At 40.3% G+C, this 24172-nt stretch overlaps 2 protein-coding genes across 5 annotated transcripts in view; both read right to left on the reverse strand.

The window, feature by feature from the left end:
- Positions 1-627: 627 nt before the first annotated feature.
- Positions 628-10179, reverse strand: CCNDBP1 (cyclin D1 binding protein 1). Of its 4 annotated transcripts, XM_036444575.2 has the most exons (11): positions 10002-10175; positions 9728-9787; positions 9363-9448; positions 6845-6926; positions 5805-5901; positions 5561-5634; positions 4418-4494; positions 3795-4078; positions 2706-2766; positions 1336-1382; positions 628-1086 (listed from the first exon to the last, which is right to left on the reverse strand). In XM_036444575.2, the coding sequence occupies exons 1-11, from the start codon at positions 10102-10104 to the stop codon at positions 972-974; spliced, it is 1086 nt and encodes a 361-aa protein (XP_036300468.1). In that variant the 5' UTR covers positions 10105-10175; the 3' UTR covers positions 628-971. The 4 variants fall into 4 exon arrangements, with proteins under 4 accessions (XP_036300468.1, XP_036300485.1, XP_036300477.1 ...); XM_036444592.2 differs by lacking the exon at positions 2706-2766 and having other exon boundaries at positions 10002-10179; XM_036444584.2 differs by lacking the exon at positions 9728-9787.
- A 312-nt stretch (positions 10180-10491) lies between these two features.
- The window catches only part of TMEM62 (transmembrane protein 62), a 38243-nt gene continuing 24562 nt past the window's right edge, over positions 10492-24172 (reverse strand). The window contains 5 exon segments of the mRNA XM_036444563.2: positions 10492-11522; positions 16257-16375; positions 18317-18421; positions 21561-21645; positions 23883-23996. Of these exon segments, the coding sequence (XP_036300456.1) occupies positions 11196-11522; positions 16257-16375; positions 18317-18421; positions 21561-21645; positions 23883-23996 (750 nt within the window). The 3' untranslated portion in view covers positions 10492-11195.

A 24172-nucleotide genomic window follows, 5' to 3' on the forward strand; every position in this document is an offset into this window, starting at 1 on the left:
CTTTTAATTTTGCATTTATATGTGGGGACCAGTAATATATGACAGAAAACAATACAGGTATGTATAAGAAAACCAAATCTGATTCAGTAAGGTGAGCAAATGAGCTCAATACCACAAAATAATTTTAGAGGCATGGAGTGATCTGTAATATTCAGAAGGACTTAATAAGAATAATGATATTATAGAACACTAGAGGCTGGTGGCATGATATTTGTGCAAGAATAAGCCTTCCTTCCCCTGGCTTCACTCCTAGCTGCCCGGGAGTTGGCAAGTCCTTGCTTCTGTCCTGAACACCACTCCAGTAGCTCCCTCCACCGCCCCCCTTCACCTCATAGCAGGCTTCACATCACTCCTACATAAGCAAATTAACCTCCATCTTTGTTGGCTTAATTTGCATACTCAGATTGGCTGTGGGTGTAGCAGAGTGATGGTTAATTTGCATGTATCTCTTTTATTAGGTAAGATGCTCAATTACTAAGAGGGGCTTTGGAGTCACTTTCTTTAAAGTGTTTTGTTCTATGTATACTTCTGAATATTTTGTTCTATGTATACTTCAGAATTTTAAGACTAAAGGAAAGCAGTGTTTTAGTTTCAACCTGTATTTCTAGTAGAAAGAAACTTTGGAAGAGTACTCATGTTAGTATTTTATTGAGATTGCCAACATCTTTAACAATGAAACAATATACTTTATTGCAAATAGGGGATGAGCAATTTCCCCAGGAATATTTGGGAGGTAATTCAGGAACACAAAATCATGCCATTTGTAGCTAGCACAGAAAAATATATCATACTAATATTTTTATAAATAATTGCCAGTCTGGCCTAACCAACAATCTTTGGTAATAGTGTCTCTTGATCAAACAGAAACTCCCTTTCAAACCAGAAAATAATCTAGCCCCATTTTAAAAGCAGATATCAGAGCCTGTCTATGACAGTAAGAAAAAGAAGAGAGTATAAATGAGCCTGAAAACTCATAATTCAAGTTCATTCTGAGTGAGTTCCTTGATTCTGTCCATGCAGTGATCAATAGCATTAATGAGTAAAGGGATCCAACTATCTTCTGGCTGCGGGGTTACATGACTGGCTCTGTGAATGGAATGGGGGGAAAAAGAAATGAAATTTATTATATCGTCAAGGGAAAACATATCTTCAACAGGAAGCACAGAGGAAACTAAATTAAGAAAAGGCAAGTTTCTCTGCAGAAGCTCAGCTGCTCCACAACTGAAGTTGAAAGAAAACTCCATATCCACTCCCTCAAATAGGGGTTTGGGAGCTGAGAATGGCTGGATAGGTTTATTCTCAAAAATCTACTTGGAGAGAAGTTCTTATACTCACTTTGTAATTTCAAGTGCCTTCTTGAGAACAGACACAAGTTTTGCAGCCTAGAAAAGAAACAGAGAAAGTTTATTTTTATGGTAAGGGCTGACCCTGATTTTGGATTCTTTACTATTTAGCCAAATCTTATTAATACTGTTGCTGCAACACTTTTACAAGATTTTAAAAAAATATTTTAAATTAAAAAAATCTGCAAAAGGAAGAATATAACCTGAATTTGTCCCAACTTCTGATAGTTCTAAACATATAGTAGAAACAACTAATGTTTTTCTCTTTAAAAATCTATGTATAACCCTGGTCGGTGTGACTCAGTCAGTTGAGCATCATCTTGTGTACAGAAAGGCTGCCAGTTTGATTTCTGGTCAGGGCTCATGCCTGGGTTGCAGGTTCGGTCCCCCATAGGGGTGCGTATTGGAGGCAACCAAGCTATGTTTCTCTCTCTCTCTCTTTCTCTCTCTCTCCCTTCCTCTCTCTTTAAAATCAATAATAATAATAATAAATGTTTTTAAATCCTAATTCTTTTTTTTTAAATCTATGTATAGAATTTTAAGAACACCAATGACAAGATAAGATGAGGATATATGTATGCCATCAATATATAATACATATTTTATATTTATATTCAAGGTAATTGAGAAGGTATATTGCTAAAAATGTTTATATCTTAGGAAGTCAGTTTTTAAAAGTGAATACAAATTTAAAAATTTAATGCCCAAAAGAATCCTATTCTTCTTCAAGGTGTTTGTATATAGTGAAGATACATTTGATATATCTAATTTCCACTATTTATCAAATATGATTAGGATTGATACATCTGATTACAGAATAAAGCCATCTGATAGTTTTACTTCTCCTTTCAATAACATTAGAGATAAGAACTTGAGTTTATAAAAATAAAATAGAACTCTCTCTAGCACAGAACCCAGAATTTCAAAGAATACAATAAAATAAGATTTTATAAAGAACTTGATCCTTCATGGTTAAATCAAATAATGTGTTTATATTAGAACACTGTTTTTTTTTTTTTTTTCTGGAACACTTATTTCTGCCTATAGCAGAAATTAGAAACAGGTGACTTCAGTTGAGAAGATCTGAAAGCACTACAGTAATTAAGACATTCTCTTCAAAGAAGCATTTTCTAAGGTCTTTGAGTTTTTCTAAATGATTATCCAGGTGGATATAGAAAACAGTACTACCAGAGGTCATGGCTTTTATAATTCAGCAAATATTTATCCAGCACAAACACATGTAAGAAATATATTACTGTGGTACTTATATCCAAGTGTAACAAATATATTTCCTACAGCTTAAAGAAAATGCTAGTGATTGGTAAAATTCTACCAATTAGGTTTATCAATGCAGGTACTTACACTCATTCGCACAGTCAGGTAGCACATAGGTGGATATATACTTAGAGCCAAATCATCCACACTAAGGACAGAAAGTGAAAATAACCATTAAACAAAAAACTAAACAAAGCACAGCTATATGGTTTCTAGTACACAACTAAGGATGCAAACTAGTAAGAAAATGACTGCCCCAGAAATGTCTAACAAGGTCCTTAAATTGGGCAACCAATAAAGAATCAACTCAACAGGTATTTGCTGAACACATATATACCCTGTTTTATTAGGAGGAGACACAATCAATTTATTTAAAAAAAATCTGAGGATCTGAAACCACCAATTTAATAACTAATACAGGAGGGGTTCATCCATATAATGCCACCAACGTGGGCACCACTTAACCAATTGAATTTAGTGCCACCAATAATGGGACAGACGTACATCATGTGACTCCCAAGCTGATGCGATGAGAAGCCCAACCCACTCAACTATGTTATTCTTGCCAAAAAAATCTTTAAGCTGAATGGATATATGATCATGAAAAAACAGTCATAGGAATTTAGATTGTTGGATATTCTACAAAGATTATTTTAAATTGTTAATGTCAATTAAGAAAAAGACAGGGGCTATTCTAGTTGCAAGAGACTGAAGAGATAAACACCAAATGCAATGTGATATCAAGACAGAACCTTAGATATTTTTTAAAAAAATTCTGTAAGAGATATTTTAGAGATAACTGGGCAAATCTGAACATAAGATCATATTAACTTTTTCAATGTTAAATTTCTTGGCTATAATAAGAATAAAAGTATTTAAAGGTGAAATGTCATTGATGTCTGCAACTTACTCTCAAATGGTTCAGTGGGGGAAAAAATGGCACATAAATCTATTGAAAAATAAACTGATACAGAAAATAATGTGAATAATAAGTGAATGTAGGTGAAGGATATGTGTGGGTGCTCCCTGCAATACTTTTTCAACTTTCCTGTAGGTTTGAAGATTTTCAAAATAAAAAAATAAAAAAGCTGGGGGGGTGGGGGGGGAAACTGGGGTGACAACACAAGCAGAGATCAGAACTGCTGCTCAGATATTTCAAGTGGAGCTCACCCTTACCTCGGGCTGATCTCGTCAGAAATATCCACAATGTCGTCCAGCTGGGTCACCTGGTCCTTCTTCCCGTTCTCCGCCACTGAGACCCTGACTTTCTTCAGGCAGGCTTTGGACGCTCTCACCAGCGCAAGGCACGGGATTATCAGCTCTTGATCTTCCTCTGACCAATACGAGTCCTGATTGTTTGGACACCCCAACACATGATCCTGTTCATCACCATGACTGTCAGAGTTGTCCTCCTCATCGTCGTTCAAGAGGCCATGGTAAGGGTCACATTCTTCCACAGCCTAAGACATACCATCATTTATGTGAATGCCAAAAAAAAGTCTGTTGTAACTTTCAGCATCATGTCTGGGTTGTCCCAAACCTCAGCTCACTACTTCACACTTCACTAATGGTGACAGTGGGATCACTGCATAAACCCTCTCCCCCACCAGTCCAGCAATGGGACGGGGGAGTGATACCGAATCACACACCAGCAGGGGGTGTAGGTGGGAGATGGAAGACAGGAGTGAGGCTGGGACTTATTGGGCCAGCGCTCAGGACATCTCCTCTCTTTGTAACCAATTCTCATCTCCTAGTCACAGTTGCCTTCCAATGACCAACAAAGATAGAAGTCTCCTCACCCGCTCCATTTCCTCATGTGCATCCTTCACTAAATCCACATTCTTTGTCAGCATTAAAAGGGCTGCAGCTTTGTTATCTGTAAGTAAAAAATTAGAAGAGAAAGCCAACAATTCTCTAAAGTCTGCGAGGGGCAACCAACAGTGTTCCCATTTGAAGGAAGTGCCAAGGACAATCAACAAGGCCAGTGATTAATGTAAAGTTCTCACATACATCCTCTGGATATCCAAACAGAGGGCTAAAAAGCTTTTTATCATTCACTGCAAGTAAAATGGTCACAAGGTGTTTCTCGTCGTGGTCCTCTTGAATGACCATTTTGGACCTAGCTGGTTCTACCTCATAACTGCTTCCGTGTGTCCCATAACATTGAACCTGGGGCCACAGCCAGTGAGGCTCAGTTGGTTGGGCATCGTCCCATGTACCAAAAGGTCACCGGTTATTAGATTCCTGGTCAGGGCACATGCCCAGGCTGTGAGCTCAATTCCCCTTTAGGGAGGTTGCAGGAAGTATGTGATATGATTGATGTTTCTCTCTCACACTGATGTTTCTCTCTCTCTCTCTCCCTCGTTCTCAAAAATAAATAAAAGCTGCCGAGACCGGTTTGGCTCGGTGGATAGAGCATCGGCCTGCAGACTCAAAGGTCCCAGATTGGATTCCGGTCAAGGGCATGTACCTTGGTTGCGGGCACATCCCCAGTAGGGGGTGTGCAAGAGGCAGCTGGTCGATGATTCTCTTATCGATGTTTCTAACTCTCTATCCCTCTCTCTTCCTCTCTGTAAAAAATCAATAAAATATATTTAAAAATAAATAAATAAAAGCTTTTTTATTTTATTTTTATTTTTTTATTTTTTTAAGAAAAGAAATATTGATCCAGGGGCAGGCAGGACCAGGAGAACAAGCCATATGTGTTCAATAAAAAGCAGAGCCACAGCAAAAGGGGAGTTTGAATTAAGAAATAAGAGAACTAAAAAGGCTGGCAGAAAGTATTAATACCTATCGTTTGATATTGGTAACAAATTATATATATATGACTAAACTCTTTGTGTAAGCTAAAATACATATATGGTACAAAACTGGGAGCTAGTATGAGAGGTCTGTCTGCTTTGGCCAGCAGAGACAATGGCCCACTTCCCACTCTTACCCACCTCTTGGTATCTGAGGCACCTGCTCGCACGCAACCCAGACATTGTTGCAAGAGATAAGGTCACTGTTCTCAGGGCTGAGGAAAGGAATCAATAACGACATATCAACAATCTAGGTTCCTATCCCAAAGAGCTCCTTCCTCTTGTTGTTATTCTGTTATACAACGATTTTGCTGTTGAAATGAGCTTTCCCCCTTCCTGAAACAAGGAACCCCACTAACTAATAACTCAACTGTGGCATCACTACCTCTGAGCCGGAGTGGTGGAAAGGACTTCCACAAGCTGAGCCATGCCCTCCACGATGTCCAAAGTGGCGCTCCGAACCAGCTTCCTCAGGGTGATTCCTGTAGCCAAACACAAAGACTAAGCAGCCCGGCCTTATTTCCAGAAGTCAACATCTACTTTCCTCAGAGTGTAAGCGCTACAGAACTAAGGTCATGTGCACCCACCTGCTATAATTGGAGTGCTCACAAAAAATAGGTCTGACTTAGGTCCCCATGTCATTTTCTTGCCCTTCCCACCATTCCCGAGCACTGATTATAAGAAAGGCTTGGCCCTCGCTGGTTTGGCTCCGTAGATAAGAGCATCGGTCTGTGGGTCCCAGGTTCCATTCTGGTCAAGGGCACATGCCTGGGTTGTAGACTCTATCCCCAGTAGGGGGTGTGAAGGAGGCAGCCGATCAATGATCCTCTTTTATCATTGATGTTTCTATCTTCCTCTCCCTCTCCTTTTCTCTCTGAAGTGAATAAAAGTAAAAAATAAAAAAGAAAGGCATGGAAGCCGCTTAATGTATAAGGAAACTCATCAATAAGGTGTGATATGATATGGGTGGAGACTGGGGATAGCCTGGGCCTGGGTATGGGGCTGAGACCTAGCCAGCATCTGTGATGGTACATTGGGTTAGAGAGGAAGGAATTAGTGAGAATGAAAAACCTTAAAGTCAGGCAAAGCAGGTGAGAGGGGAACACAGCAGCTATATCTGAAGGCTTATTTACAGAGGTCACTTCGATTATGAAGTTATCTTTGCGTTTTATGAGAAAGGTATATTACATGCTCAAATTGAGGGAAAAGTAAAGTTTCAGTACGTAAGCTGTCATACCCTGTTTCCCTGAAAATAAGACAGTGTCTTATATTAATTTTTTTCTCCCAAAGTTGCGCTAGGTCTTATTTTCAGGGGATGTCTTATCTTTCCATGAGCTAGGTCTTATTTTCGGAGGATGTCTTATTTTCGGGGAAACACGGTATTAGCCAAAGTCTACCCAATGTTTATGTGTGACAGTGGCTTACCCTGATCCTTGGGAAGAGAGTAGTATACTTCAATAATTGCCGTGATGGAAGCATGGACTTGTTCACAGAGCCTCTGGGCTTCCTATGAGGAAGCAGATGAATTTCAAAACGAAAAGGAAATGGGTTAGATCAGTGGTCAGCAAACTCATTAGTCAACAGAGCGGCAAACCGCAGCTGTCGAGCCTCATGTGGCTTGCGTTCCGCAGTTTGCCGACCACTGGGTTAGATCAATCTGGTCAACTCTTCTACTCTGGAAGAGAGAAGACAACGGTATAGCATCATAAACCCTTTCTGAAGTCCAAGTATGAGTTAGGCCTTGTGCTATTCTCATCACACACTAGAGAGAAGTTAGCCGGACACCAGGTACTAAGCTGGTAATTCAATAAAACATTAAGAAACAGTTGGAAAAACTTATTTTTGATTTCTGCTGTGAAATATTCACCCTATCTTAGACAAGGAATTGGCCAACTAAGGACCCCTGGGCCAAATCAGGTGCACTGCCAGTTTTTTTTAATAGTGTTACTGGGACAAAGTCACACTCTTTTGTTTACATATTATCTATAGTTATGTTTGCACTACAAGGGCAGAGTTGCATCACTGGCCTGCAAAGCCTAAATATTTATTATCTGGCCCTTTGCAGAAAAAGTTTGCCAAACCAGGTGTTTGTCTCTCTCTCTAGTCTAGCAGGATCACAATATACCTAAAGATAATAATGGACTCTACAATATTCAGTGTTGATTATTTTTCTCCTAAGCAGACACTGACTTTCACTAATCTTCCTTGTCCTCACTTAGCTGTTAAATTTTAAGCCAGTCCCTTGTATAATGTGCTCTTCATAATGGTGCCAGTCCCCAAACTGTTTACTAGTCTGAAATGGATAAGTACAGTAACTGAGAGTTAGAAATTTTTAAGGGATTTTGACATGCCTTCAACATCCAAATACAAAATTTTATCAAAGTAAATGTCCATATGGAATTGAAATTAAAAATAAATATAACTATTATTCAGTTAGACTAACATGCTGAGATAATAAGAAAGCAATTGTGATTCAAATATATATAATTCAAATAAAACCAAATTCTAATTTTCTATCTGAGTGAAACCACTGATCAAGCGTGTACAGAAAATAGTTCTATGCTGCCTCCTCATGGTTTCTTACTAGCTGTGAATTTTAGCAGCAAGGCCTAAGAATATTTGAAAGAAAGGAGTTTGCAGATAAAAAAACAAACAAAAAATAACAACAAAGTAATATTATTAACTCCCTTTGAAATAAATATTGACTTTCTTCCACAAAGTTTTTAAAGTGCTCTCATATAATTAATCTCATTTTCTCATCACAGATCTCTGAGTTATGTAGGAAAAGAGAGTTTATCATTGTAGGTGCAGCAAAAGAGTATTTTTCAATTCAAAACATCTGGAAATACAGATTGACCAAGAAAATGAAAGTATTAACTACGAAAATCAAATCAGGCAATGAGTATGCCATTTTTAAATAAACTTACCCCAAATTCAGTATACAAAGCTCTAGAAAAACTGGGCATAGAGCATACTTGGTCACAGTTCACATGTTTATTTTCATTAGTTTTATAATAAAGGCTTATCAAATGCATAAATTCTTTGTTCTAGCAATTCCACTTCCTGGAATTGTTTTTGTAGTTCTTGTGTATGTATTTGTTTGTTTTGTTTTTACCAATATACACACATATACCAAGAATGTACTAGGCAATTTACAACACTGTTTATAATAGTTACAAATTGGAAACAGTTTAAATGTCTACATAGAGTACTGGTTACCTGAATTACAGTTATATGTTCTCTACTGAATATCATGCAGCCATTACAAAGAAATGAGCAACTTTATATGTGCTGCTAAGAATCAATTTGCAAACTATATTGTTAATTAAAAAAAAAGATTCATTAAAGTGTTTATGGCATTCTGCCATTTGTGTAAAAAGAAGCAGGCATGTATACAGAAATGTGCATATGCATAGAATACTTATAAATAATTCAAAAGGAACTGGGGAATGCAGATATAAACTTTGTAGCACACTGAACTTTGATATCTTCTAAATTTTATACTATATACATTGTTACTGATAAAATGTAAAAATAATTGAATATAAAAAGGGATGTAGCATAATCAAAAAAAAAAAAAGATATAGCTCAGACATGAGATAGATCCTAATTCACTACTTATATACCTTAACCCTAGCCTCTGAGCCTGCTTACTCATCTGTTAAATGGGGGTCAGATATGTGAAAACAAATAGCCAGTGCTTAAATCACCAGAAAGGTGATAACCAGAATGAACTTTAAGTTGAACCGATCCTATTTAGAAGACCAGCCTACTCCGCGCCGGGTGCTGCCCGTGGCAAGGTGGTCCTCACAACACCCCTGTGAGGTGAGAACTGCAGTCTCCCTGGACAGATAAGAATAACCGCCCTGGCTGAGCGGCACAGGTGGGGAGATGGTGAGGGCTCCTAAGGCATGAGGCGGCGGCACGGGTTATGAAAGCCCACCTGTGAGGACGGCAGTGGCCGTGGCAGTCGAGAGAAGACTTCAGTCAGAGTCGTGGCTTCCCTTGACACTTGCTCAGCGGCCTCATCTGGGGGTGACAGCGGGGCCGGCAGGAGCCCATGTCAGTGCCAAAAGGATGAGGCTGCAGCTGCTGCAGGGACTTGAAAGATAAAGCGTTCCCTCTCCACCCCGACCGCTGAGACGTCTCAAAAACACCTCCAAAAACCACTGTTTAATATTTCAACCTCGGAGATGCCGAGGGTGGGTATGGTGAGGCACCCCGCAGAGAGGGTGCGGGGTGGGGGGGGGGCAGGCGGGTGGCTGGAAGAAGAGGGGGGGGCGTTCACCCAACAGGAGAGGCACTCACTGAGTCTTCTCCAAAACGCCTCCCGGCTGAACTCCTTGGTGGTCTCCTGGGCTTCGCCGACTGGGGGGTGCGGAGCGTGCGCCGAGCAGGCGGCGGGGGGGGGAGAGCAGAGGTGACCGGAGCGGCCCCCGCCCCCTCCCCTCCCCCTCTGCCCGACTCCCCCCCTCGCCTCCTCCCCTTTCCCTGCCTCCTCCGCCCGGTCCCCGCCGCAGCCCGGCCTCTCCCCGACCCGAGCCCGTCCCCAGGGTCGCCCGTCCCCACCGCGTCGGCTCACCCCGCACTCCGGGCAGGAGTAGCCGCAGATCCCCGGCTAAATGCCGGAGCTGCTCCAGCGGCGGAGCCGGGGTGGGCGCCGCGGGGGCCGCAGCGCTCGCCATCTCAGCAGACGCCGGGGCCTGTGGACAGAACGCCGGGAGCTGCCGGAGCCGCTCGGGGCCGCTCCACTTCCGGACGTCACAGAGCCGGTCCCTTCCGGCAACAAGCCGCCCGCCCCGCCCCGTATACAGGCCACGCCTCCCATGGTCCGGCCCCGCCGAGTTCTTTCTTTTTTATTTCAGAGAGGAAGGGAGAGGGATAAACATTAATAATGAGAATCATTGATCGGCTGCTTCCTGCACACCCTCCCACTGTGGATGGAGCCTGCAACCCTGGCTTGTGCCCTGACTGACCCGGAATCAAACGGTGACCTGGTTCATAGGTCTACGTCCACACTCAACCATTGAGCTATACTGGACAGGATATTGACATTAAAAAAAAAATGTTTCTATTGATTTTATTTTTTAGAGAGAGAGGAAGGGCAAGGGACAGAAACATCCATTGGCTGCCTCCTGCATGCCCTCTACTGGGGATGGAGTCTGCAACTGGGGCAGGTGCCCAACTGGGAATTCAACTCAGTACTACTTGGTGCACTGGCTAACCAACTGAGCCACAGCAGCTGGGAGGAGTTATTTCTTATTGTCATTCATTTATTTGATTGGTTGAAACACTCTCCCCGACCTCCCACCACCACCACCACTATTGAAGAAGCAGAGGCCCTAGCCTGGGGTTAAAGCAGACTGAGAGCAAATAGTGCAAAGGTACTCAGGGTCAGGGCCAAGTTCACACTGGTTCTCCAACTCTAAAGTGGCACCCTTGGCTGCTGAGTTCCAGACATTGTGCTCAGTATTTTCCATGAGTTAGCCCCAAAAACACACTGGGCCACAGATCCATCCATACACACTCAGCCCCTGTCCTTTACCCTTCACAGAAGTAAATCAATCCTTAGCCTTCTTGGGGAAGGAAAGAATCACAGCATCATTTAGAGACTCCTCTGCAAGTCCATTCTGCAGGAACCAGTAGTGGGTAATCATCCCAACTCCTGGGCAGCCAAGGAGCAGCAGCTCTCTGAAGCTTGCCCGTCAATACTGGCCTTCCACCTGCTGCTGGGGCAGAGGCCTGGGCGACAGAGGTAGATGGCGGGACACAGCCTTCAGGAGCTCAGGTGGCTTTTTAACTGCACTGTAAAGGTTACAAGCTCCTTGGAGTTCAGTGTCCATACACGATGAATGAGAACAGGTGTCAACAGTGTCAACCAAGTCCGCAGAGGGGAGAAGAAAAAAGCTAGAGTGCCGTATGACCTCTGAAGATAGTAGCAGGAAAAAATCTGCCAGATGTATAGCAGTAACCCAACAAGGTAAATAGGTATAATTTTCAAGTATTTTCCTTGATGGAGATGAGACCTGAAGTTGTGACCACAGCACCGCTGCAGCAAGCTCCAACACAGGTAAGCCGTCAAGGGGATGTTAAAAAATGCCAGCTGGAAAGAGGAAAACAGAATCATTAGTTTACTAGCAAGCCCTCAGAGGAGTCAGGGCCAGGGCTCACTAATAATATTAGGTAGCTCCTAAGAATATGTTGCTTTCTCTCGGGGGTTAACTCTATTCTTTATGCTTCAATCACACTTGCTTATATCACAACAGCTGACTTGTGGTTAGTTGTATATTTTGGCCTGTATCCTTTTATTTATTTTAAAGGCAAATAGCATTTCACTTATGTTGAAGCCCTTGATAATGTTTGAGGAGGAAATGCATACACACATGCTTTTTTTTTTTTTTTTTTTTTTTTTTTTTTAATGTGATCTGAATTGTATTTTTTTTAATAAGTTTTTATTGTTCATATTATTACAAATGTTCCTTTCCCCCCCCCCCCACCATTGCTCTCCTCCACCAGGTTCCCACCCCACCCTTTTCCCCTCTCCCCATTGTCCTCATCCATAGGTGCACAGTTTATGTTCAGTCTCTTCCCACGCCCCCCTCTCCCCTTTTACCCAAGAATCATCAGTTCACTCCCCTTCCATACCTCTGATTCTATTATATTCAACAGTTAATATTGTTCATCAGATTTTTTTAATTTCCTTGGTTTTTAGATTCACTTGTTGATAGTTACATATTTGTTGTTCATAATTTTTATCTTTGTTTACTTTCTCTTCTGAAAGAACCCCCTTCAGCAATTCATATAATTCTGGTTTGGCGGTGATGAACTCCTTTAGCTTTTTTTTATTAGTGAAGCTCTTTATCTGGCCTTCGATTCTGAGTGATAGCTTTGCTGGGTAGATTATTTTTGGCTGTAGGTTCTTGCTATTCATCACCTTGAATATTTCTTGCCATTCCCTTCTGGCCTGCATGGTTTCTGTTGAGAAGTCAGCTGACAATCGTATAGGTACTCCTTTATAGGTAACTACCTTCTTTGCTCTTGCTTCTTTTAATATTCTCTCTTTGTCTTTTGCTCTTGGAATTTTAATAATGATGTGTCTCGGTGTGGTCCTCTTTGGATTCCTTTTGTTTGGAGTTCTGTGTGCTTCCTGGACTTGTAAATCTAATTCTTTCACCAGGTGGGGGAAGTTTTCTGTCACTATTTCTTTCAGTATGTTTTCGATATCTTGCTCTCTCTCATCTTCTGGGACCCCCATAATTCTGATGTTGGTTTGCTTGAAGTTGTCCCAGAGGTTTCTTACATTATCTTCAATTTTCTGGATTCTCTTGACTTCTAGCTTCTGTGGAGGAGTGTCTTCTGGCTCTTTATGTTCCAAATCTTTGACTTGATTCTTGCGATCTTCCCTTCTGTTTTTAGGACTCAGTAAAATATTTTTTATTTCAGACAATGTATTCTTTATTTCTTGTTGATCCCTTATCATTTCTTGTTGACTCCTTATTAATTCTAGTTGATCTCTTTTCATATCCTCATAGGCCTTATCCATCTTTTCTAGGAAATTCTTGAAAAACCTTATAAGCGTAGATTTGAACTCTATATCCAGATGCTTTTTGTCCTCCATTTCTTTCGTTTGTGATCTATTTTGTTGTCGCATTTCGCAGTTACAGATGGGACGGGGTTTCAGGGTGGAGCCTGCAGCTTTGGCTTCCGTCGGCCCCGCCCTATGCGGGTCCTTCAGTGTTCGCTGCTGGCGCCTCTGAGAGAAAGGTGCCCTCGATTTTCGCCTGCTGCCAAACAGTCTATGCTCTCCCACAATGAGCCCGGTATTGGGGTTCAGTTCCGTGTGAAGTGGAGTTGGAGGTGGTGTTCAGAGCAGTCTGGAGCCCCAGTCTCCTTCCCGTCAGGGCAATCCCGCGGCACAGCCGACTGTCCCTTCTCTGTGTGCAGTGTGCGCACCTCCGGGACCTCCTTTCGCCTCTCCCTGGGGTTCCGCCTTACAGCCCGGCTCCCTATGGCTGAGCCTGAGTCCCCGGGGTCTGGCTTAGAACTGGGGTTCAGAGCAGTCGGGGGTCCAGCTCAGTCGAAGTTTTATCTCCTTCCCGCTAGGGAACGCCAGCCAGGCACTCGGCCTCCCTCCTCTCCAGCTCCTTCCTCTCCGCGCGCGCCGCGTGTCTCCGTACCTTGGGCTTTTACAGTTCCTCCGTGCCTCCTTTTGGTTTTCTCCTTGCTTCTCGCTGTAGAATTTCCAGTCAGTCAACCTTCCTGTGGTTCTGGGCAATGTCCGTTTTATATTTTAGTTGTATTTTATTGAAATTGTTGTGTGCAGCTGCGGCTAGGTGTTCACCTGGGCGCAGCCATCTTGGATCTCCCACACATGCTTTTTTGGCAGAGGGAGGGGGTTACTTGGGTATCAAAATTTTTTTATCTCTGTATTTTTATTTGAAGTACGATGATGATTATTGGAATACAAATTAGAAGATTTGTTATAATTCACATTCAGCTGCTATACCATTATGTGGCAGGCCCTGTGCTATACGTAGGCTTGGGACATTCTGGTAAACAAGTCAGAAAAGATAATAGAAGCTTGCATTCTAGCAGGGGGAATCCCCCCACCCCCGCAAAAAAAAAAAATTACAGATTTTGAGAAATTCTATAAAGAAAATAAGAGGGTAACTGTCAGATGAGCTCTCTGAGGCCTGAAGTACAAGAATGAGCCAATGGGAGGAAGTGAATTCCTGGCAGAAGAATCAAATGAAAAGCCCAGAGGTAGTTAAGTTCTTGGCCTATTTAGGGCCAATGGCTTAAAACATGATGAGCCAGGTGGAAATGTGGGCAATCAGCAGGACCCAGACCATGTCACTGCTCTGCTTAAAGCAGGGGTGGGGAATGTCCAGCCTGCAGGCCATGTAAGGCCTGTGAAATCATTTGGTCTGGCCCTGCCAAGGCCTTAGAGGTGAGTTAATTAAATCTTTGACCAAACATACCAGGCTAATTTTTAAGGTAATAATTCTTCATGGCCCAAGAATGGTATTATAAATATCCAAATGGCCTTTGACAGAAAAAAGGTTCCCCACTCCTGGCTTAAAGGGTTTTAAGCTGCAAAGTGAGTGGGTTGATTAAGATTTTAAAAAGACCACAGTAGATGCTGTATGGCAAATTGACAGTAGAGAGGCAAAAGCAGCAGAGGGAAGACCATTTAGGAGGGTGCCTGCAGTAGCCCAGCCAAGAAATAGTTTTGACTTAAATTAGGATGGTAATAATGAGATGGAGAGAAGTGGTGGATTCAAGATATATATATATATATATATATATATATATATATATATATATATATATATATGACAGAACAAACAAGGTATTACTTGCTAGATAGAATATGAGAGAAGGGGAAGGACTAGAAATACATCCTAAAGAAACTGGGTAAATTGTGGAGCCATTTAGTAAAATTGAAATAATTAGAGATAGACAAGTTTGGGGGTAGAAATTAAAGGTCCTGTTAAAGGTATACTATAAATTGAGATGCTTGTTAGATGTCTAAGGGAAGACGGGAAGTGACACTTGGATATATAGGTATTTGGAGTGCAGAGAAGGGGTCTAAATCAGAGATATATATTTGGGATTCAGGAGCCTAGATGTAGTTAAGATCCATCATTAATGTACTATTTATTAAGTATGAATATATAGCCACCCTTTGGTAAGGTTCAGGTTTTACTTGCTCCTGAGAGACCACCTCCATTTACATAACTGAACCGGACCCAGACATATACACATACGAAATGCTGTTTTACAGAGAATGATTGGGCCTATGGCCAGGGTTTGCAGAGGTCTTCCCTATTTGTTTATCTCTAATCCTGCTGATCATGTTTTACTACCCTGTTATGAGGCTGTCCAACTCATTCTGAACAAAGTTTTTGGACCTTTTCCTAAGCTCTAGATTAGGGGTGTCGAACTCAATCAGAGAAGGGGCCAAAATCTAAAATCCAGCCTAAATCGCGGGCCAAATGGTTTACTGAACAGTCATAAACTGTCATTGTGATGGAAACGCAGCGGAGTCCAGTGATGACAGCGCGGTGCGGGCCACATTGCAAGGCCTGGCGGGACGGATTTGGCCCGCAGGCCTTGTGTTTGACACATGTGCTCTAGATCATTAAACTCCAGATTTTGGTCTATTAGTCTCATTAAAGTGAGTAAAATAAATGGTTAGGTAAATATCTTTCAAACCTATTTATAGAGATTTGCTATGAGTCAGGGTTTTGTTTGCATGTGTGTGTGTGTGTGTGTGTGTGTGTGTGTGTGTGTGTGTGTTTTTAAGGTATTTCAATCAAAATGTAAATCAAATGGATCAGTGTTTCCAAAACAATAAACTAATAAGACATGACTAGGAAGCCCAAGTCTAGTTTTGCCCAGTGCAGCTTCCAGTGGTTAACTGAATACTTTTCTTGTATGGGTCATTTTCCTTTCCTCCTTCTGAAATATTTTCCTGCTTCATTATCATAATCAATTTTGGTTTATGCAGAAGTCTATCATTTATTCTACCCTTATTTCATTATTTTTGTCAATCAAAAGCACAGTGAAACAAACAACAGAAACCAAAACCTCTTTCCCCTCTTATAAACCCTGTCTGCCAAAAATGTATTTTAGATGTTTATAAGAGAATGGTGGAAGAGCTTAGGAAGTACTCAAAAGGCAAACAAAATACCAGTTATTAAAGACTGTCTGCCAGTAAATTAGGAAACATGCTCTATGGTATCTAATTTAGGATTCTGAATTTAATTCTTCAGTGTTACATGATTAGTCTGACAAAGCCAAGATTTCTTAAGTTGCTTTTCCGACTTCTTACCTGGAGAATTCCAACTATAAACGTTAAACTGCCTTGTAGGAAACGCCCATCAACAAAGATTCCGAAGGAAAAGCAGACACCCATTTTGCCTTTAGTTATTTCACCAATGAACCATGGTCCTGAAGAAGCGGTGGAGAGGGAAGAGTAAATAACCGGGACTCTAATTACATACGTCACAAGATGCATTTGCAGGAATAACAAAGAAATATGAGACTAGTCATCTATAAGCATTTTATTTGCATAGCTTTTCTTCTTTGCTAATCTCTGTGCTGCACTCGATATCCTAGCTATCTATTTGCTCCTTTACTCTATATTTCTCTGGATTATGAAATCGTCTGAGTACATATTATACCTAGAAAAGATATGTAGCTTGTAATTCCAGAAACATACAAGAGTATATTCACAAGTCTTAGGAGATTCTGTTGCAGTAATTACCTCAATACAATTCATTAACATTTCCTTTAAGAAGCAAAGAGGTATTCCTCAAAAGTTAATCTTCTAGATGACTGAGATTTACTCCTTTAAGCTATAAAACTTCAACCACTTTCATTTTTCTAAAATGTACTTCTCTTTATTACTAATATTAATGAACATATTTTACCTTTTCTTGCTGATCCATAGTCATTACTTTATAAATAAACTACATAGGCAGGGTGAACAGGTACAGAGTTTAACTTGCTTCTTTATTTTTTCACTTATAATACCAGAATGACTTTTCTCTCCTCCCTATTATTATTTACTGCCCATTCTCAGTATGCAGATGCCGGAACTACTATATGTAAAGAGTGATTAAGGGACTGTCAGACATCCTTTCTTAAAATGCAATACCATAATGTGCTGGTAAGACTAGACTTCAACTTTTAAAAAGTCATAGGTACTTTTTTCAGATATATTATTATAGAAACTCCATTAGATACATATTAATCTAAAGAAGTATTTCTCTTGAAGTTTCAACTTTTAAAACTGAAGCACCTTCTGCCCTCTTCATGTATTTTTTTTTTTTGTTTTTTTTACAGCCAGGAGCCAAGTCACTTGCTTTGTCTTCCAATGTAAGACATGTGTCCAAACCAGCTTCAACAAAGAAGAAAACTGACTTCCAAGGGTGTGTGTGTGTGTGTGTGTGTGTGTGTGTTTTGCTATAGCTTTTATATTGCACTAGAGGCCTGGTGCATGAAATCTGTGCAAAGGGCTCTGCCCTTGCAGCAGCGGCCAGCCCTCGCAGCCCAGCTTCGTCCGCAGGTCATCCGGACGGTCCACCCGGAGGATGTTCTGCTGTTTGGTCCAATTAGCATATTAGCTCTTTATTATATAGGATGGCAAAGTGTCATATTTTTTATTTTACTACTTTGTGTTGTCTGGTGAAATAAAAGTGTAAAACAAAGACTAAGCTATTTTTAGTCACTCAGGTACATTAGTAAGAAGCTTTAAATAAAAAAAATCTCAGTGCTTCTACTTCCGTATGTGGCTAAATGACTTTATAAGTACTGGGTATAATAATATTACAGAAGTTTCAGATATAACTAAACTCACTGCTCATCTCAGTTTCTTTTCTTGAGCTGAGTTTTTAGGAGCAACACAAAAATAAATTATTCACTGAACTATATGCTAGGCTTTGTTCTTAGTGGTGGATGTAAAGGTGAACAAGAGAGACAAATACATCAATGGATAGTCTAATAAGGGAAGAGAAGATGAACACAGAAGATTATCATAAATTCTGATAAAGTAATGAAGGAAATAAAAAGCATTATGAAATAGAGGGTAAAACTTGAAGGTAGTCAAAAAGCTGTTCTGAAGAGATGGCAATTAAGCTGAACTATCTCCTATTAAGTTTCTACACAAATTCTGCAATGTGTTCCTTAGCACTCTTAAGTCAATTAAATGTCCTTTAAACATGTTAAGAAACAATTTTATTTCCCAAGACCATATCCCAGGAAATGACTTCGGAAGGAACCATGTGACATTTGTTATGCTCTACAGAGCCTAAATGACTCTACTGTCAAAATTCCCAATATATTCTTTGGCTGATTGCTCCACAATCTCAGGTTTCCTAATTGACTTACCAAGCACTGTATATAGAGTCAGGAACAAGACAGAATAGTAGATGATGTTTATTTTGCTCAAGACATAAAGGGAAAATGAGGTCAAATTTATAAATCCTGGAGGTCCTAAAGAGAATAAATTTGAAAAATCCAATGAACATATGCAAAGTTTAATTTCTTTATTATAACATTTTCTAGAAGACTTCCATGGGCTATCCTATATATTCAGCAAATCTGTTGTTATATGGTAACTATACAGATAACATCACTTTAAATTTACAAGTTGGCAGGAATCCTAGAATTGCAGAGGGTAAGAAATTCAAAGCAATGGTATAGTTGTGAGGAGCGTGTGTACACACACACACACACACACTTTAAAATGACTGAAAACAATATAGAAATACTAGCCAGGGGTAGGGCTAAAAGGGGTCACTGGGGGGAAATGGGAGACATATATAATACTTTCAATAATAAAGATTTTAAAGTGCCGGCCTCGCGGGCTCCAGGAGTGCCCCGGTGGGCGGGGCCGTGCAGTGATGGGGCGGGAGCGTGACAGGGCCATGGCTCCTTCGGGGCCTCAGGGCCGCACGGCAACCCGTGGGCCGGCCCTTCTCTCGTTCCTCGCTCTCAGAGGGGACTCTCACTAGAGTGGCACTGAGCACGCGAGGGTTCCTGTGTGACGTTAAAGCTGCCCGTCCACAATGTGTCCCATGAAATAAAGGGCACAAAAGGGCGCGGGCAGAGGTGCTCGGGGCTGTCTGTAGGGCCGGACACGCTCCGCGTAATGGGTCGTAGGTGAGCTCCTGCCGCAGCTGAACTCCATTAAACGCACGGGGCTGCTCAGACCCTTAGGGTGCGGTCGCCTCGACCTCTGCCAGGGAAGCAGGCTGTTTTGTAACTGATAATAAATGTCTATTTTTGTTAAAAACAAACAAACAAACAAATAATAAAGATTTAAAAAAAGAAAGATCCACCAGAGGATGATACTATTTTATCTTCATGTGTGTTTGAAATACAAATCTATATTCTAAGGATGATCAAGTCTTTGTTTTCTAGGGGATTTAGTGTCCAAATGTACAAACTTCCAAAAGGTATGTGAAAATATATCAAAGGCATATCAAAGAAATACATTTCTCCGGTCTCATCTTAAGTATGAGTAATTGTTCAAATATTCCTTTCCCATATGTGATACAACTCTTAACTCCCAGCTACCCTCTTACTCCAACTGAAAGGGATCCATAAAGATCTCCAAATGAGCATCTCTTAAAGGACCAAAAAGCCACGTGTAAGGGCTTCACACCTACCTCACAGGATTGTTGTAAGGATTAAGTGAGATAATGCAGGTAAAATGTTGTAAATTTTACATAACTACACAAAGATATTGATATTCCTACAGAATAGATTGGGGCCCTCCCTCAAATATTTATTTATGTATATTATGTGCATAATATATGTGGGCAATAATGTTTCTGGAAGTTTTTCATAGAAGTTTTAATATATATATATATATATATATATATATATATATATATATACATATATATATATATATATTAATAATAACCTAGGTGGCATCACGCCCTCACGTTGTCACAAGATGGCCGTCACAAGATGGCTGCACACACAGCTGAGGTGGGGCCCATCAGCTGCTCCGTGGGGTGAGGCCTGGGGATTCCACGGCTCTGTGCAGCATGGAGGAGGCCATTCCCGGCATCTCCGTTGCCTCACATGGAGGAGGCAGGTCGTGGCAGGGGAGGGCAGTTTGTGGGTGGTCAGGCCAGCAGGGGAGCAGTTAGGTGTCATCAGGCCAGGAGGGGAGTGGTTAGGGAGTGATCAGGCCGGCAGGGGAGGGCAGTTAGGGGTGATCAGGCCAGCAGGGGAGCAGTTAGGCATCATTAGACTGGCAGGCAGAAGTGGTTAGGGGCAATCAGGCAGTCAGGCAGGCTAGCAGTTAGGCCCATAGTTACCAGATTATGAGAGGGATGTCCGACTGCCAGTTGAGGCCTGATTGTCAGGGCGTGATACCACCTGCAGGATTGGGCCTCAATTGGCAGTTGGACATCCCCCAAGGGGTCCCAGATTGGAGAGGGTGCAGGCTGGGCTGAGGGACACCCCCACCCCTGTGTACAAATTTCATGCACTGGGCCTCTAATATATATATATGCAGGAAAATATTCAGTAGTGCACTAGCTATTCAGCTAACCCTGTTACTGTTTAGTCATTACTATAGTTCTCCCCTCCCCCATAGTCAGTCCCTGACCTCAGTGATTTCACCCAAGCCAAGAAGAGATAAGGAAAGTTTAATTCGACAAGTATTTATTGTCTATTATGCACCAACTCAGCGCTGGGTGCTGTGGGAAACAAGCAAGAAGTAGAAAACAAAGGCTCCTGCACTGAGGAACTTAGAGTTTGGCTGAGGAGATAATGTATATAGCCAAGTGATTGGCTAATTATATATCAATTAATCATCAGGAAGGACTATAGGGATTTAGAGAAACAAGAGCTCATTATGACCTGGAATGGTTGGAAAAAATAGTATGGAAAAAGTGGTTTTGAGATGGGCCCTAAATGAGGCTAAGATTAGACAAACTTAAGAAAACAATTTAAATTAGAGATGATGACCTGGGCAAAAGTGCAAAAGCAGAAATGTGCATGGCATGGACAGGGAATAGTTACCTAGAATAAAATACAGGTAACTGGGTGAAAATATGGCTAGTTAGGTAACACCAGATTGTGGAAGATCTTTAATGTCTAGCAGAGATGTTTGGCCACTTTGAACTACCCCCCACCCCCATTTTGGTTAAGCCTCATATAGCAGCAAATGATTAAAGAGTTGTGTGTTTCTTAAGATAGAGTACTGTGGCCGAAGCCGGTTTGGCTCAATGGATAGAGCGTCGGCCCGCGGACTGAGAGGTCCCAGGTTCGATTCCAGTCAAGGGTATGTATCTTGGTTGCGAGCTCATCCCCAGTAGGGGGTGTGCAGGAGGCAGCTGGTTGATGTTTCTCTCTCATCGATGTTTCTAACTCTATCCCTCTCTCTTCCTCTCTGTAAAAAAATCAATAAAATATATTTTAAAAAATTAAAATATTTTTTTAAAAAAAGATAGAGTACTGTGAAAAATATGGGGTAGTTGAAAGGATATACCTCACAGAGCTCAGGCAAAGACTATATTTATATCCATATTTATTATGTGGCAATAGTGAGGACATTATGTACTACTTTAAAATAAAAATTCTTCTAAGAATGAAAGAAACCGTGACTAACCTTTAAGTTCTAGATATCTTTGATGCCTATAAATAATGAGAATGAAGAGCTGGATCAGCACAATCATCACAAAAAGGACCCGGGCCTGCAGAGAAATAGGTGTTAGTGTGAAATAGATACATGGGCACAGCTTTGGTTTAGATTTTTAAAATGGCCTCATTAACAAAAATGAAAATGATGTATATAAAAAAACATGTAGCCAAAGAAAATAAAACATCTGATCTAATAAAAAAAGATTATAAGTTCCTCTTTAAGGATTATAAGTAATAAGGCATTACTCTTTCAGAATTTAGATACTTACACCACGTTGAAACCAAGTAATTTTATACAGTTATTTAAAAAACGATCAAATTAAAATAGTTCATATTCATTGTTAAAGGAGAAATATACTTTGTTTTGTTTTATTTAAACTTGTATAAGAATAGTCCTAGCCAGTTTTGCTCAGTGGATAGAAGGGTCCCAGGTTTGATTTCAGACAAGGGCACATCCTCAGCAGGGGGCGTGTAGGAGCAGCCGATCAATGATTCTCTCTCATCATTGATGTTTCCATCTCTCTCTCCCTCTCTCTTCCTCTTTGAAATCAATTTTAAAAATTGATTAAATTTGTATAAGAATAAAACCGATGCACAGTACACTGCAGCTGAGTGAACAGAGACTGCACTTTATTTTTGCTTTCTCCATCAAGAAGTCATTCACTTAGTGAAATGTAATTTAGATCCTTGTTTCTCAAAGGTCATCACTGGAATCATCTTGAGCTTGTTAGGAATGCAGAACCTCAGGCCCCACCTCAGCTCCACTGATTAGAATATGCCTTTTACTAATATTCCCAGAGAACTCATAGAACATCAAAGTTTCCAAATCCTCATCTAAACAGTTATTAAAAATCCCCAAGAGAAAAAAAGACACAAAATTTTGTAAAAATTAGGTACAAATACCCAGTAGTCATAGTTTTACAAAACACAATCACACAAGTAATAAACGTCAATTAAAATAATAATTTTAAATAAACGTCAAATAAATAATTCACAGTTTAAGTCTGTATGAGGTGAAATTAAAGGAGGTTTAAATTTTCTTCTTAACATTGTAGTGTATATCTTTTGAACATTTTATGTTAATACCCAGGATAGATGAGATCTGAGGGAAACAGAGTATAAATTGCCACAGCTTCTCTAGAACACTATTTGACAATGTATATTAAAAACTTAAAAAAAATAATAATAAATACCCATTTCTTTGTCAAGAAATCTTTACTGAGGGCCTACTTGGTGTTAGGCATACCAGATAAAGATTCCTGTCTTCATAGGGCTTATGTCTTACTAAAGGAGGATAGATAAAACAAACAAACTAACTAACTAACTAAACAATGAATATAATAAATAATAAGTAATTTATGTATTTATATAATAAGTAAGTAAAATATATAGAATAATGTGTCAACTCTTTCACTTAGCAATTCACCTCTAGGAATTTATCCCCCAAAACTACTAGATGCAAAAACTTAGATACAGCAGTATTTATATGGAAGAGGGTAAAACTAAAAACAAACACCCAGCAATAGGGAAATGCTTAAGGTGTATCTATGACAATATAATGCAGTCAATAACATCATGTTATTAAATAATATAAACTGATATAAAATAATAGTCAAAACAAATTCCTCTATGGGAAAAAATCAGACAGCAAAAGAGAATTAAGAGTTTACTTACCATTTTATACTAAAAACTCATATACAAATGTATATGAGAGAAAACAGTATCATAATGACAAATACAATGCCTATAATGGGTACTGTGATCAAAGAATGACATTGGAATGGTTTCAGTTTATTTCTAAAATTTACAAGTTTTCTACATTTAGCACATATTGTTTGTTGTGTAGGACACACAGTCCCTATAATTCCTTTATCCTGACTTAATGGCATTGGTTAGAGACAGATCCCAAAACAGGAACTACTTGTCTATGCCTTTCAACTTAAAAGCATTTTATTCTTCTAGATCAGTGTTTCCCAAACTTTTGACATCTGTGTACCCCTTCTATAATTTCCGTAACGCTGAGTACCCCTCATTCTCATGAGAATGTAGAATTAGGCGCAGCTAAGCACGGTGCAGTGCATATCCCCACCAAACTCTGGTGCAACGCGTACCCCCACCAAACTCTTCCCGTTCCCCTGGGGGTACACGTACCACACTTTGGTTAACACTGTTCTAGATGAATAAACTTTTCATTTTATAAGGTTCAGCTTTCTCATCACATGATTATTTATGATTTTGGACCCACCAAACCCACTAAAAACACACAAATCATTAGGTTGAATTTACTCACCACCGTGCAGTGATCTGTAAGAAGAATAAATGATACTAGAGGGTCAAATCTGAGCTGATTATCCTCTTGAAGAGAAAATATGTGGTGAACACTCTTACTTCTTCCAGCAGAATCCTAGTTAGAAGCAGAGCAGAGAAGTAACTCTCATGCTACTTTTTTTTTTCATTTCTTTTTTATTCTTCCTACAAGCACTTTTACATAAAACCTTGTAAATCTAGATCTAAATTGGAAATATCTTTAGAACTTTGTAATATTTAAATTGGAAATGTCACCATGTTCTCACAATATCT

Source organism: Pipistrellus kuhlii, unplaced genomic scaffold (assembly GCF_014108245.1).
Source record: "Pipistrellus kuhlii isolate mPipKuh1 unplaced genomic scaffold, mPipKuh1.p scaffold_m20_p_1, whole genome shotgun sequence".
In the NCBI taxonomy this organism is placed as follows: Eukaryota; Metazoa; Chordata; class Mammalia; order Chiroptera; family Vespertilionidae; genus Pipistrellus; species Pipistrellus kuhlii.